At 40.1% G+C, this 14,169-nt stretch overlaps 1 protein-coding gene across 1 annotated transcript; it reads right to left on the bottom strand.

The window, feature by feature from the left end:
* Positions 1-2,982: 2,982 nt before the first annotated feature.
* On the bottom strand, positions 2,983-4,749 carry LOC150038539 (uncharacterized). Its single transcript, XM_090313557.1, has 5 exons — positions 4,449-4,749; positions 4,208-4,371; positions 3,790-3,887; positions 3,562-3,643; positions 2,983-3,504 (listed from the first exon to the last, which is right to left on the bottom strand). Exons 1-5 carry the CDS (start codon positions 4,747-4,749, stop codon positions 2,983-2,985), a joined length of 1,167 nt encoding a protein of 388 aa, XP_090169683.1.
* Between the last annotated feature and the right edge of the window lie 9,420 nt (positions 4,750-14,169).

Genomic DNA, 14,169 nt, shown 5'->3' with positions numbered 1-14,169 from the left:
ATATTTACTGAAGATGCATTTGAATTACTTAAAAAAAATGATGTCTTTTTTTAGAGTAAATAATATTATTATACAACAAGAAGGAGGATCCCATAGCCCGGGATCAAGGCATCAAAGCAACAAAGCACAAGCAAAAACAGGGCAATAAAACGCAAACAAAGCCAACAAGATAAAACCTGAACATAACTAAACATAAACGTAAAAAACCCCCCAAAACACAGGGAGAAAGCCAGAGAAGAGAAACCAAAACCCTATAACTAGGGACAACAGGAAAACAGAGAGAAACAACAAGTTCAAAAAGAAGAAAAGCAACCGTAAACATGCTTGATAAGACCAAGAAGTTCAACCTGCTAGGAAGCAACATGAGCACGAACCGTTGAGACCATAAAGTGAAACAAAGCAGACACCGACCTTAGTCGACCTCCATGCAGCCACCGATTATGCTCCTGGCAGATGTAGTAGATGGAAGCACACCAGAATACACGGAACAACTTACTATGCACCCCCTTACCCAACCCCACTCGGCACAACCAACTCAACTCGACATCCTAACCTGCCACTCGATGCAACGAACCCAACTGACATAACACACCAGACAACACCTCTCTCCTAAACCCACACTCGAAAAATAAATGATCCCGAGACTCTATACCTCCTCCACACAGAAGACACCCCCCTCTGACAATAGACCCCAACTCCTCAACCAATCCCACGTACCTAACCTGTCCCTCACAACTAACCACGAACAGAAGGAGTGGCGCAGAATACCATCCACCACCCACAAAATACTAGCCTAAGACAGCCTAGGACGACGAGGACACAAACTCTCCCAAGCACTACCAATAGAAAATCGACCACTAACACCCGGCTCCCAAACCCAATAATCCTCCCCCCTCACTCTAGGCCCCACTGGTTTAATAAGACCCCAGATCTCAAGCAACTTCCAAGACACTATATTTCACCTCCAACATCCCTCACCATTTTAGAACTCTGACAACCGCGCCTCCAAACTACTTCCTGCATCATAAACCACCGTAGACCCATATGAATCCAAAATTGCACCCCCCAGCAACCAAGGATCCCACCAAAAAAAACAAGACCGTCCATTACTGACCATCAAACGAACCAGATGCTTGAATCTATTTCTACACTGTAAGATAGCCCTCAAGCACCAAGACCTCCCAACCTCACTCCGAACAACCCACAAAGACCGCCCACGAAAAACATATGCCTCCACCCGCCACCCATAATGAACCTAATTTAATTAAGAGAAGCCAGAGCAGCTTCATACTAGCAGCTTGATTACATGAAGTCACATGTTTCACACCTAAACCCCCTTTTCCCAACGGCAAGCACACCTCATCCCACGCCACTCGCACACCACCTCGACTCACCGTAATTCCCTTCCATAAATAACTACGTAACAGACGATCAACCTCATGAGTTACACATGCAGACAACATGAAGATGCTACACCAAAACGCCTGAAAGGACTGTAAAACAACCCTAACAAGCTGCAACCTTCTAGCAAAAGAGAGGGACCGCGCTACCCAGCTTCTAATACGAGCTATAATCCTCTGTATTAAAGGCGCACAATCCACAGCCCTTAACCGACCAACCAATAATGGTAACCCCAGATACCTAACAGGCAGTGAACCAAGAGAGAACCTCATAAACGCAGCTAGTTCCTCCGCCTCACCAGGTTTCACGGCCGCAAAAAACATAGAACTCTTCCCAAAATTTGCAACTAACCCAGACAACCCTACAAAATTTGCCGCGACCTGCCTCACAAACTTCAAAGAATCTCTCTCAGCTGCACAAAAAATCATCAAATCGTCTGCAAAAATGAGTCAGGCCGACATGTTCATATCGATCATGGAACCTAAACCACACAGGAGGTTTATTCAACAACCTGGACAAGACCTCCATCACCATCACAAACAAAAAGGGAGACAATGGATCCCCCTGCCTCAACCCCTTCCGACCAGGAAAAAACCCCTCAAGGGAACCATTAATCATCACAAAGAATGTAGGTGACATAACACAAGCTCTCATCCAACTAACAAACTGAAGGGACGTACCTATAGCCAGCAATACACCAAACAGAAAATCCCAGTTGACCGAATCGTATGCCTTCTGAAGGTCTATCTTCAACACACAACGCGAATTCCCTCTGCCCTCCTTGTAGCCCCTCACAAGCTTCTAACACAATAAAATGTTATAAAAAATTGACCTACCAGGAACAAACGCAGATTGGTTACCATTGAGAAAGAAGGCAACCACAACCTTAATCTTTCAGCTAAGATCCTCGAGATACACTTATACACAACATTGCAACAAGAAATAGGACGAAACTACTCTATACGTTCAGCTCCCCGCCTCTTTGGGATAAGAGTAATAGTAGAGAATTAACTCCACCAGGCAGGTAATAGGACTAAAAAAAGTTCAGCACAACATCACAGAAATCATCCCCAACCACACTCCAAGTAGCTCTGTAAAAATCCACCGAAAACCTATAAGGCCCAGAAGCCTTCCCAGACTTCATCGAGAATAAAGCCTTCTAAATCTCATCCTGACTCACTGGACGACCAAGCACCTCCATCCCCTCCTCGGACCAGCTGAACTGCACAATATCCTCAATCTGGGCAGTAAGTTCCTTATACCCCACTAGCTGAGACCCTAAACTACCTCGAAAGAACTCAATCGCCACTCCTGCCACCCTATCATGCACCATCTAGCGAGTCCCCCTAGCATCCATAACCGTAAATAAACCAATGCAACTACAACGAGATCAAACACAGCGATGGAAGAATTCCATGTTCATATCACCTAACTCCACCACCTCACCCTGGCCTTCTGTCGGAGTGACGCCTCCTCCAATCTAGCCACTAACCAGAATACCTCAGTGGCCCGAGCCACCTCTGCACATACCAACTTTGAGTGAGGATCCCTCTCCACCTCAGCTTGAGCAGCCTCCATAATCTACCTAGCCATCCGCATCTCCTCAGATAACACAAAGATATGCCTACCAAATGATGCACGTAACACTCGCTTCACTGCCTTCAAATTTCGCACAAAGTTAACCATGGGAGATATATCCTCTGACCTTTTCCACGTTGACCTGATAGTATCAATAAAATCATCAGCCTCCGCCCAATGAGAAAAATAGTGAAACGTAGGAGGCAACCTACTTCTCGTCTCCCCTGTAGAAACTAGAAGAGGACTATGATCAGAAATCCCCCACTGACCAATCCTAACCTTCGAATACAGAAAAGCTACCTTCCACGCCTCATTAAACAAGCAGCAATCCAACCGGCGCAAGATACCATTCCCCTGAATTTTACTAGTCCAAGTAAACCAGTTACCTGTCACACCCAACTCAACCAGATCCGCCTCTAACAACGTCCCATCAAATTCCTCCATCTCCCTCAAGCTAGGGCGACCTCTAAAATCTTCCGAGCTACTACGAATAGCATTAAAATCTCCCAGAACAACTCCGGAAAGCTATCACGAGGCACACACATCAATCAACTGAGACCACAAGTTTCTCCTCTCGCTCACGTGATTAGAGGCATACACAACACCAATATGTACCCTAGCACTAGATACACTATCCACCAAGGTTCCAGAAATGAACTGATCCCTGTTGACATGTATAAAAAAAATCATAGACACTTTTCCACCACATCACCCATATCCTCCCAACTCCCCTCCCATTATAACTACACACACCTCCAAGCATCACCAAACCCCCCCCCCCCCCCCACTACCACCATCATATCAAAGTACTCGCGACGAACCCTCGTCTTAAAGCAAACAACAAAAGTAACAGAGGAGGAAGCCAGGAAATCTACCACCACCCTACACTTAATAGGGTCGTTCAATCCCTTAACATTCCAGGAACACCAAATCATGAATCTTGCAAGCAATCACATCTACCACCTCCCACTGGACTTTTGCCCAAACTTCCGAACATCCCCTCCATAACCCACAACGGATTAGGATTTGCCTGCACTAAAGCTAGTGCCAACGAGTGTCCCCCCTCATCACACAAAACTTTAAACTGATTACGTTCGTCAACATACTTTACAAATCCTATAATTCCAGGGGACCTATAAACTACTCTGCTCCTCAAAGGCACCGAACCCAGTGACCCACTGCCACTCCTGTGCCCTACACCTCTTCTATCACGTCGACGATGACTAACCATAGTAAACTCGTCACTACTCCCCGCATCTCTCCCACCAATACCTAAATATTGCCCCTTCCTCACACTCTCACATCCCCCATTCTCCCCCAAACACCCCTCATTAACCGCCACAATACACAATTCCTGACTCTTTGCCACACCTTGTTTTTCACACACAGCCCCTATATGTCCAAAGAAACCACAACAAGCACACCTACGAGGTTTCCACTTATACACTACTAGAATAATAAACTCCTACCTCGCATTCTAACAATGATTGAAGAGGGCAATAACGAATCACTATCCACCTGAACACAAAACCTTGCATACAATAACCACCGCCACTCTCTTATTGCAACATCAAAAGAGATTGGTTTACCCACGACACTAGCTAATGTTGCTAAACCCCTATCCGTCCACAACTTCAGGGGAACACGCACCAGTTTAATCCAAATAGGAACAGAATCAAAAACAAAATTTTCAGGAACAATACCTAGAGACCACTGTCGTAATAAGATGGGTTTGCCACCCAAGTTCCATGGACCATTCTCCAGCACCATATCCCGCGACTCGACCTTCTGAAATTTGAAGATAATCAACCCGTTTTCCAATTAGGTAATAGTTGGCATCTCTACGCGTCCCTAAATTCTCTGAATAAGGCGACAAATAACAGAATACGGGAGTTTGGCATCCAAAAACTTACCAACCAAAGATTTCTCCCACAAACACACACCCGCATCAATAATCTTCTCACAAGGTTCAACAATAACTTTTTCATTTTCAACCAAAGGGGGGATAAACTCTAATTTCTCCTCAAATTTGACCCAAAAAGGGCCCCCCATGAACTTTCACCTTTCACACTGAAACCAGAACCAACTGAACCACACCACTCCTCCAACCGATCTGACTTTGGACCAAACCCCCTAGCTGAACCAGTTTTGAGGACCGGTTCCTCCCTCTCATGAGAACCCCGCTCGTCCACCAAATGACCCCCGCTTCCAATAAGCCCAACCCGTGAGACCTCCTCATTGCCTAACTTTTGCACCCCCGATGCTCCCAAATCCTGCCCACCCACCAAAGCCTACACACCTTTTGACCCCGTCCCTAGATCCCCCTACACCAGTGCACTTCCTTCACCCAGCCTCATCCCACTCTCAATAGACCCGCTTACCCCAACTCCCTCAAGGCCTGCCCCAACACCCCTCACAGCCTGTTTTTCTTCCAAGTTCCCAACACCCTCAAGGCTCCTAGACACACCCCTCACATCCTGGACCCTAATGCTGAAGCTTAACCTCCTCTACTCAACCACTAGCCCAAACCCCAGCCCATCGAGTTCAATCCTCTCAACCCAATTTCCTTTAGACTTCATGATCCAACCCTTCGACTGCCGCTGGATCACCCACCGTCAACCCCCCAGCACCCTTTTGGCCACACTCATCATACCTGACCCTTCACTCTCCTCAGATTGACCGTCAGACATCCCAAAACCCTTTACCTTCGAAGAACGAGCACTCCATCCCGATTCGATCTCCGGTCTAAGTAGACGAAAGGGATGCCGAGCAACTCGACCTCCATTCTTCTCCTTCAATCTTAAAGGTGATCGCTTACGCACCATCGAACATCACCGTCTAACCTCACCGTTCATAGATTTAAACTCACACCGTCTTCTGCTGCTAACAACCAGAACGTACCCCTCACTATCCATATTAAACTCATCGTCTGAACGAAGCCAGAACGAAGATGACACCTACCGGCCGATTAGGACGACCGTAAGACCAGAAGACTACGACGCCAGCTACTGAACGAAGCTGGAACAAAGATGAACGAAACGATACTTACCGTTTCTCTACTGCACATTGTCAGAACGAAGCCGACAACAGCTACTAAATAGGCGAAGACGACGACCACCTCACCGAAATGGCTACCGGCTACCCTCGGAAGAAGACGACACCTTAAGAACCGCAACCCTAAATGTCATCAGTTCTAAGGAAATTAAAAAAAAAATAATTTGTTCCCTAAACTTTTAAAGTTAACAATTAAGTCTCTGTACATTAAAAATGGTAACCGCTTCCCTTCCTATACTTCCCGTTAATTTTTCCCTTCCCTTTTCATCATTTGCTTCCACTCTTCTTTCAAAATTTCATGAATTCAGTGGATTTGATTTCATGGATGTTTTGTGAGAAAGCAGGAGGTAATGGTGCATGCAAAAGAATTTTTGAGCTGTGGGTTTAATTAACTTTTCAATTGGACAGAAGGTATTTACTTTGCATTTGATGCTTCATCTTTGTGGGGGGGGGGAGGGGATGGAATCAATGTAAAGGGCTCTGAAATTCTCTTTAGTTTCCCAAGTTATATCTACAAATTAATTTGACCTGAGAGGGAAAAATAAGGTTAACAGAAGTGTTGGGAGGAAGACGAAATTTTTAACAAAAGGACTAAATTCTTGATACTTTTCAATTATATATCTATCGAAAAAGAAAACTAAAGAAACTAAAGAATTGCATCAAGGGACACTAACACTTGATAGCTTCTGAAAACAAGCTCTTTGAAACCTTAAAAATAAACCCTTGCGGGTTCTGTCACATGTTTATATGTCAATATTCCTTTAAATTCATCAGAAATTATGATAGTTGACAAATAAGAGTTGTGGCATCAAAATGATAACTAATGAGACATGTTGTATTTATTAGATATTTTGGCTCGTCTATAAAAGGAGATCAGACCTTTACATGAAATTGGGTTAGTGAATAGAGTAAAAAGAGTGAAAAGAGTTAAAAAAAAGAGAAAATTCCTTATCTTTAAAACTGGAGAACTCCTTGGAAAGAAGAAATTCTACACGAAGAGTAACTGTCACATTAAGTAGGAAGCTTTAAAAAGCACTTGAAAGGTGCTTTAATTGCTTTTAATTTAGATTTATTATCGCTATTAGTGTGATTTAATGCGTTCAATTTAGTGAATTTCAGGAAACCAATTATAGGAGTAAGTTGTGAAGGATTTGTGTTATTTTAAACCGAGTCTTTAATTATTTAATTGTTTGAAGGAGGCCCAATCTCCAGTTCGATCCAAAAGAAAAATTCAATGAGTGAAGGATTGTATCATCATGCAGCAGAAGCGACGAGGATTGATAAGCACACTAATTCATTAATTTTGGCAAAAACGAAAGCATGCTGAAGCAGAATTTAATGGGTTTCAAGTCATACATTTGAAGAATCTTTGAAATCTCGATTTCTAGCTGCAAAACTCTCCAAATCATTGTGCAGACTACCACAAGATCTTTTCTACTATTCTTTTGGTGCTCTAGATTGAGTTGTGGGACTCAAAATAAGCTGGAATCAAGGGAACTTGAAGAATGCTCATAGCAGCAACCCAATGAAGGACTCCTTCTTCAACCCGAATTTTCAGCTAAAATTCTTACGATTGCATTGCCTTAAAATCACTCCATTCTCTTCAATATATTGCAAATTATCATGTAAAGAAAATTGCTGCATGAGATGCAACTCATGCTTGGAGTAATTAAGCTTGAAGATGGTGGGTTATTATTGAGCTACTTGAAGATGGAGATGGAAAAACCATTTTTCCATTTGTGTATTTTCTATTTCCAAAAAATCCAAATTTTGATTTAAAAATCAAAATTTATTAATTTTACAAATTAATAAATAATTATTTAAACAATTTAAATAATTCTAGTTAATTTAATATCCAATATTAAATTAATTTTTACACAAATCCATCTTCATATATTTAAATCATTTTTAAATATAAATTCTCCAATTTCGTTTGATTCTAATTTGAACGTTTCAAATTAACTTATCACGCTACTCTAGAGCTAATCCATTTTCGAGTTAGTAGGGGGACCTCGTGGACCTACAAATCATGGGCTCCAACAATCCGAGATTAATCGGCTAAACTCATTAGACCGATCGAACCCTCATTCGTTAACTAATGGGTCACTCCACTAAAACTCATAGCTGAACTTCCCTCACTGTAGATATATTATGTCCACTCGATATAACCATGATTAGTAAGTCAACCCTTCACAGGTTGTTCGTAATAACGGTTGGGTTGAATCTCTGTTTTACCCCCGAAATTACCTCTTGTTTCTTAAGTCCCATTGATCCCCTAATGAACAATTGTTTTTTGATCCAATCAACAAAACCGAGTCCCTCTTGGACTAGTGAGAGGCCGGGGCCCCTGTTCAAGACCCAGAATAAGCAATTAAGGGAACAACCTCTCTACTATCCCTAAAAACGGGTAGGAGTGAATTCTGTCTTGCACCCTATGTCCCCAACTATCTATCCAGTCTTACCCCTGAAATAGGAAGTTATTGAGTCGATGCTGTTGAGCCAGACCTCATCTATGCAAATTTAAGAATAATTCCAAATAAACAGGAGTTCATAGTTAGCTAAGGATTAAGGTCAAGTTACCTAGGTCATTGCTTTGAAATAGTTAGTCTTAAACAGTAAACAACATTATAAAGTAAGAGTGACTGATTCGTGGTCCAATCTTGTACAAACTCTTTTGCACAAGGACACCCCCACTTCTTATGTCCCAACATGAACGAATTAAGATCACTTCATTTGAAGCACTTTACAAATCTATGTAACAATTACAGAGCAGACTGCATCTAATAGTGTTACCAGAATAAGGTACCTAACCGTATTTATATACTATAGATCATTTTGACTATTTACTCAAACCTGATCCGCTTTTATGTCTTCACATAAAGTTCAAGTACTCATCTAATAGTCAAGGGACTTTAGTTTATTTGATTTTTATCAAGCAAAACATCTATTCAATAACACTTTATTGAATTTTCAGAATAAGTTCTATTGTTTACATACCACGAGTTTTAGGACATAAAAACCAATACCTTTGTTTTTACAAAATCACCTCACACCTCTCACTCATTTACATATATAGCTTTTTAATCAAAATTGAGAAGTGTTTACAAGAAGGCCATTCTGTTTTAACTTACTAACTTCTAATTTTTTTTCTATTTGAGAGGCAATCAGTTGGAAGGATGGTAGCTTCAGTTTGACTCACCCTAACAAATCTCCACCTTGATACAAAATGGTCTCTGATGCTTCTTCTCCTTTAGGTATTTTATTTTCCAACTCGATCTAATACATTGAGTAGATTTAAACAATATTCGAACTTGGCTTTTGTTACTGACTTTGTCAAAAAATTTGCTGCATTCTCTTCTGAAATAACCTTTGTTACTGCTACTGTGCCCTTCTCAATTATGTCTCTTATGAAATGAAGTGTTATATCTATGTGTTTGGGTCTGTCATGAAATTGCTAATTTTTAGTTAGAAGAATTGCACTTTAGTTGTCATAGAGTAGCTCTACTAGTGGTTGTTCATAGCCGAGCTCAGTAGTTAACCCATGCAACCATAGGGTTTCTTTAACAGCCTCTGAAGTAGCTATAAACTCTGCTTCGGTGGTTGAAAGGGCAACCATTGATTGCAAGTTAGACTTCCAACTGATCATATTTCCTCCAAAAAGGAAAGTAAAACCTAAAAGAGACATTCTTCTATCTAGGTCACCTATAAAATCTAAGTCCACATAGCCTTTAAGTGCCAGCTTAGTCGTATTAGGGGATTTATAGAGTAAATCTCTATTTATGCTTCCAACTAGATAGTGAAAGACCCATTTAGCTGCCTCCCGGTGGGCTTTCCCTAGATTGCTCATGTATCTACTGATTAAGCTTGAGTTGTAAGCTAAGTCTGGTCTTGTATAAACTATTAAGTACATTAAGCTGCCTGTAGCACTTGAATATGGTACTTTATTCATTTTCTGAATATCTTCTTCTAGTTTAGGAGAATCTTTAGCAGATAGCTTGAAATGTTGTGCCAAGGGTGTGCCAACTGCTTTGGCATTCAACATGTTGAATTTAGATAGAATTCTTCTGGTGTAGTCACTTTGAGAGACAAAAAGTTCACCCTGGGATCTTCTTCTTTCAATGACCATGCCAAGATTTTTTTTTAGCTGGTCCTAGGTCTTTCATCTCGAATTCAAAACTTAGTTCTTTTATATGATTTACTTCCTCAACATTTCTTCCTGCAATGAGCATATCATCAAAATTGAGTAGTAAATAGACTAGACTTCCATCTTTAGCTTTTCTAAAAAACACACAGGCATCATATTGACTTCTGGTGAAGTTGATCTTCTTTATAAAATCATCAAAACGTTTATACCAACATCTAGGAGCTTGCTTGAAGCCATATAATGATTTATCCAGTTTGCACACTAGACTTTCTTTGCCCTTAACTTTAAAGCCCATAGGTTGGTCCATATAGATTTCTTCATCTAACTTTCCATGTAGGAAAGCTATAGCCACATCCATTTGTTCAAGTTCATAGTTTTCACAAGCCACTATTGCAAGCAGCAATCTGAAAGAAGTGTGTTTAACCACTGGGAAGAAAATTTCAGTATAGTCTAGACCTTTCTTCTGCTTAAAGCCCTAGGCAATAAATCTGGCTTTGAATTTTATTCTCACTGAGTTGTTGTCGACTTTTCTCTTAAAAATCCATTTGCAAGGGATGGATTTTTTATTTGGAGGGAGAGGCATTAAGATCCAGGTGTTATTCTTCTTTAAAGAAGACATTTCAGCTTCCATGGCCTATAACCATTTATCCTTTTCTTTGCTTGACATTGCTTCTTCAAAGTTCTGAGGTTCTTCATCAAGAATGTTTTCTACAATGTTGGCAAAGTCTAATATAAAGTCAGTATTTGAATATCTAACTGGAACCCTGATTTTTCTTCTTCTTCTATCTCTTGTTAGTGTGTAATCTGATAAGTTTTCTAGTTGAGAACTTTGTTCATGTGCTATCTGTTCACATGCTGCAGTTTCATTGGTCTGAAGGTTCATATCATCTCCTTCTGTTGAGACATTTTTTTATTTTGGGTAATAGCTCTACCTTAAAAGTGGTGGGATTCTTATTTGACACTTCTCTAGTTGGTTGTTTTTCCTTTTCCATCTGTGTAAACATCTCATCTTCTTTGAAAATAATGCCTCTGCTCACAATACTTCGATTAGAACAAAAGTCCCAAAGCTTGAAGCCTTTAGTTCCTTTAGGGTACCCTATGAACATGTATTTTAGGGCTCTAGGTTCATGTTTACTTTATCTCACATGTAAAAATGTTGTGCACCCAAAAGATTTTAGGTTTGATAAGTCTGGAGGTACATTTGTCCACATTTCTTCAGGAGTTTTCATGTCTATGGAAGTGCAGGGGCTTCTATTAATAGCATAGGTGACTATTGTAAGTGCTTCTGCCCAAAACACTTCTTTTAGGTCTGCCTCTGAGAGCCTGCACCGCACTGTCTCCATAAGAGTTTTGTTCATTCTTTCAGCTGCCCCATTTTGCTAGGGTGTATAGGTAACTGATGTGTGTCTAACTATTCCATGCTCATTACAAAAGTTAGTTAACATATTATTCATAAAATCAAGACCATTATCTGTTCTAAAAATTTTTACTCTTTTCTCAGTTTAATTTTCAACTTTTGCAATCCATTCTTTAGATTTGTCAAAGGCTTGATTTTTAGATTTTAGCAAAAGAGTCCATACTTTTCTAGAGTAGTCATCTATTAAAGATAGGACATACCTTGAGTCACTCTAAGAGGGAGTTCCAGCTGGTCCCCATAAGTCAGCATGTATGTAATTGAGTCTGTCCTTTGAAGTATGGATTCCTTTTGTGAATTTGAGTCTCTTAGCTTTTTCATAGACACAATGCTCACAAAAGCTTAACCTCTTGGTTCCTTTGTGTTGTATCAACCCATGTTTTGTTAGTTCAATCAAGCCCTATTCACTAATATGTGAGAGTCTCTTATGCCATAACTCTAGGCCTTCTGTTTTGTTGTCCTGAGATAGTAAAGCAATGTTAGGAAAAGACACATTTCTCAAGTAACATAGCCCATTTATCCTTACTCCAAGTAGAATTGTTTTTCCAGCCCTTTTTACTTATAGATTCTCCTTGTTACCAATGTGGTAACAGTCTTGGTCAACTAACATTCCTAGTGAGATTAGGTTCCTTCTAAGTTTAGGTACATGTCTTACCTCCCTTAGAAATATTTCTCTATTATCTTCTTACTTTAGGCATACTGAGCCAATTCCCACGACTTTACAGTCATGATCATCCCCCATATAGATTGAGCCTCCTTCCCATGATTTGTAACTCACAAACCATTCCCTTTTGGAAGTCATATGATAGGTACATCCTGAGTCCATGACCCAGTCTTCCTTCTCCTCAGTCTTTTGTCCCATGGGCTTCAAATGAGTTGCTATTAGGATTTCAATATATTCATAGGTGTTTTCTCCCACTGAAATATTTCCTCTGCCATAATCTCTTATTTCTGTTATCGCTCCTTTCATAGTCTCTAGACTTGTCATTTTTGCCATTATCCCTCTGCTTCCTTGAGTTCCTTTTATAGGGTTTTCCCTTCTTAGGACAATTTCTTTTGAAGTGTCCCTCTTTGTGACAAATGAAACACTTCAAGGGAGGTTTGTCCTAATAGTTCTTATGGTTTTTGTCAAAATGACTCCCTCTAGCAAAATTCTTCCCTTTTATGTAGAGAGACTCATCCCCTCCAGCTTTATTCTCTATTTTTAGCTCGAGTTCCTTGCACCTTAGAACATTGATCACAAAGTCTACTGTCACATTATCTCTTCCATATTTCAAGGCTGATCTGACTTCTTTGTAGGCTTCATGTGTTGAATTTATCAGGATAGCAGCTTCACTTTCAGCCCTTAATCTTTCACCAGTTTGATTAAAAGCATTTGTAAACCTTTTGAATTCATCTAAGTTCTCATCCAACGATTTAGATGGATTCATTTTAAAAGAAAACAATCTTTCATGAATATAAATTTTGTTCGGAAGATCTTTCTTGTCATAAAGTAGGTGTAGCTTCTTCCAAACATCATGGGCTGAGATTTTATCAATTACATGTCGAAGTACAATATTTGAGATGTTTAGAATCAAGGTTTTATATGCTATTTCTTCTATAGTTTTCTTCTGCTCAACAGTAACTGTTGACGAAATTTCTTTTGGATCTTCAAGGGCATTTGCTGCTTTTTGCACCATTAGAATGGTCTTGATCTTCTTGGCCCACAGGGTAAAGTCCCCATTCCCAGTAAAATTTTCAACTTCATAATTTGTTGATCCCATTGATACTTTTCTGACTCTTCTTGACAGATTCTTGAAGAATCTTGGAGACTTCTTGGCAAATCTTGGAAAAACAAAGGTTCTAATACCACTTGTTATTTTAAAATGTGCATTTAATTATTTAATTGTCTGAAGGGGGCCCAATCTCCAACTCGATCCAAAAGAAAAATTCAATGAGTGAAGGGTAATGAGCCACGTTACTTTTCTTGTTGATTTGGTAAATGAATTATGAAAAGTAAAAGAATTGCAGAGATGACATAATTGTTTAGTCACTTTTCTCCCACTTCTCCTCGGTATTTTCTGAAACCCTCTTCACCTTCCTCATTTCTTTTCCTCTGTAAACTTAGTTTGCTGATGGATTTCTTAGCTCAAATACATGGTAAATTGAGCATGCAAAGTAAGAAATGAGTAGAGTAGAAGAAGAGGAAGAAGAACATGTATAGTGGTTCGACTTTCACCTACATCCACTATTGAAGCTCTTCAGAGAGTTATCTTTATTCTCAAGAAGAAGATAAATTTCTTTTTCCCTCCTTTGTTTTTACAAAATCGCCTCACATCTCTCACTCATTTACATATATAGCTTTTTAATCAAAATTGAGAAGTGTTTACAAGAAGGCCATTTTGTTTTAACTAACTTCTAATTTTTTTTTTTTTTTTTTGTTTTAGAGGCAATTGATTGGAAGGATGGTAGCTCCAGTTTAGCTCACCCTAACAATTTGGACCAAAGCTAGTGTAAAAGTCCAAATATGATGACCTTTTAAGGCCACACATGTGAAAAAGAAAGAAGAATGTGCCAAAATCCAGAAGAGGAGGCAGAT

This window comes from Benincasa hispida, chromosome 1 (assembly GCF_027475165.1).
Source record: "Benincasa hispida cultivar pf3 chromosome 1, pf3_genome.v1.1, whole genome shotgun sequence".
Lineage (NCBI taxonomy): Eukaryota > Viridiplantae > Streptophyta > Magnoliopsida > Cucurbitales > Cucurbitaceae > Benincasa > Benincasa hispida.
The sequence above is the reverse complement of the archived record's forward strand: the minus strand, read 5'-3'. Positions and strand labels throughout refer to the sequence as shown.

Bases quoted from the DNA above. Each gene is read 5' to 3' on its own strand.
- LOC150038539 (XM_090313557.1), bottom strand. From the start codon at position 4,749: ATGGTGCTGGAGAATGGTCCATGGAACTTGGGTGGCAAACCCATCTTA. The intron at 4,372-4,448 runs GTAGGAGTTTAT...TTGGACATATAG, and splicing joins AATCATTGTTAGAATGCGAG to GGGCTGTGTGTGAAAAACAA. The intron at 3,644-3,789 runs GTACTTTGATAT...ACATGTCAACAG, and splicing joins AAGACGAGGGTTCGTCGCGA to GGATCAGTTCATTTCTGGAA.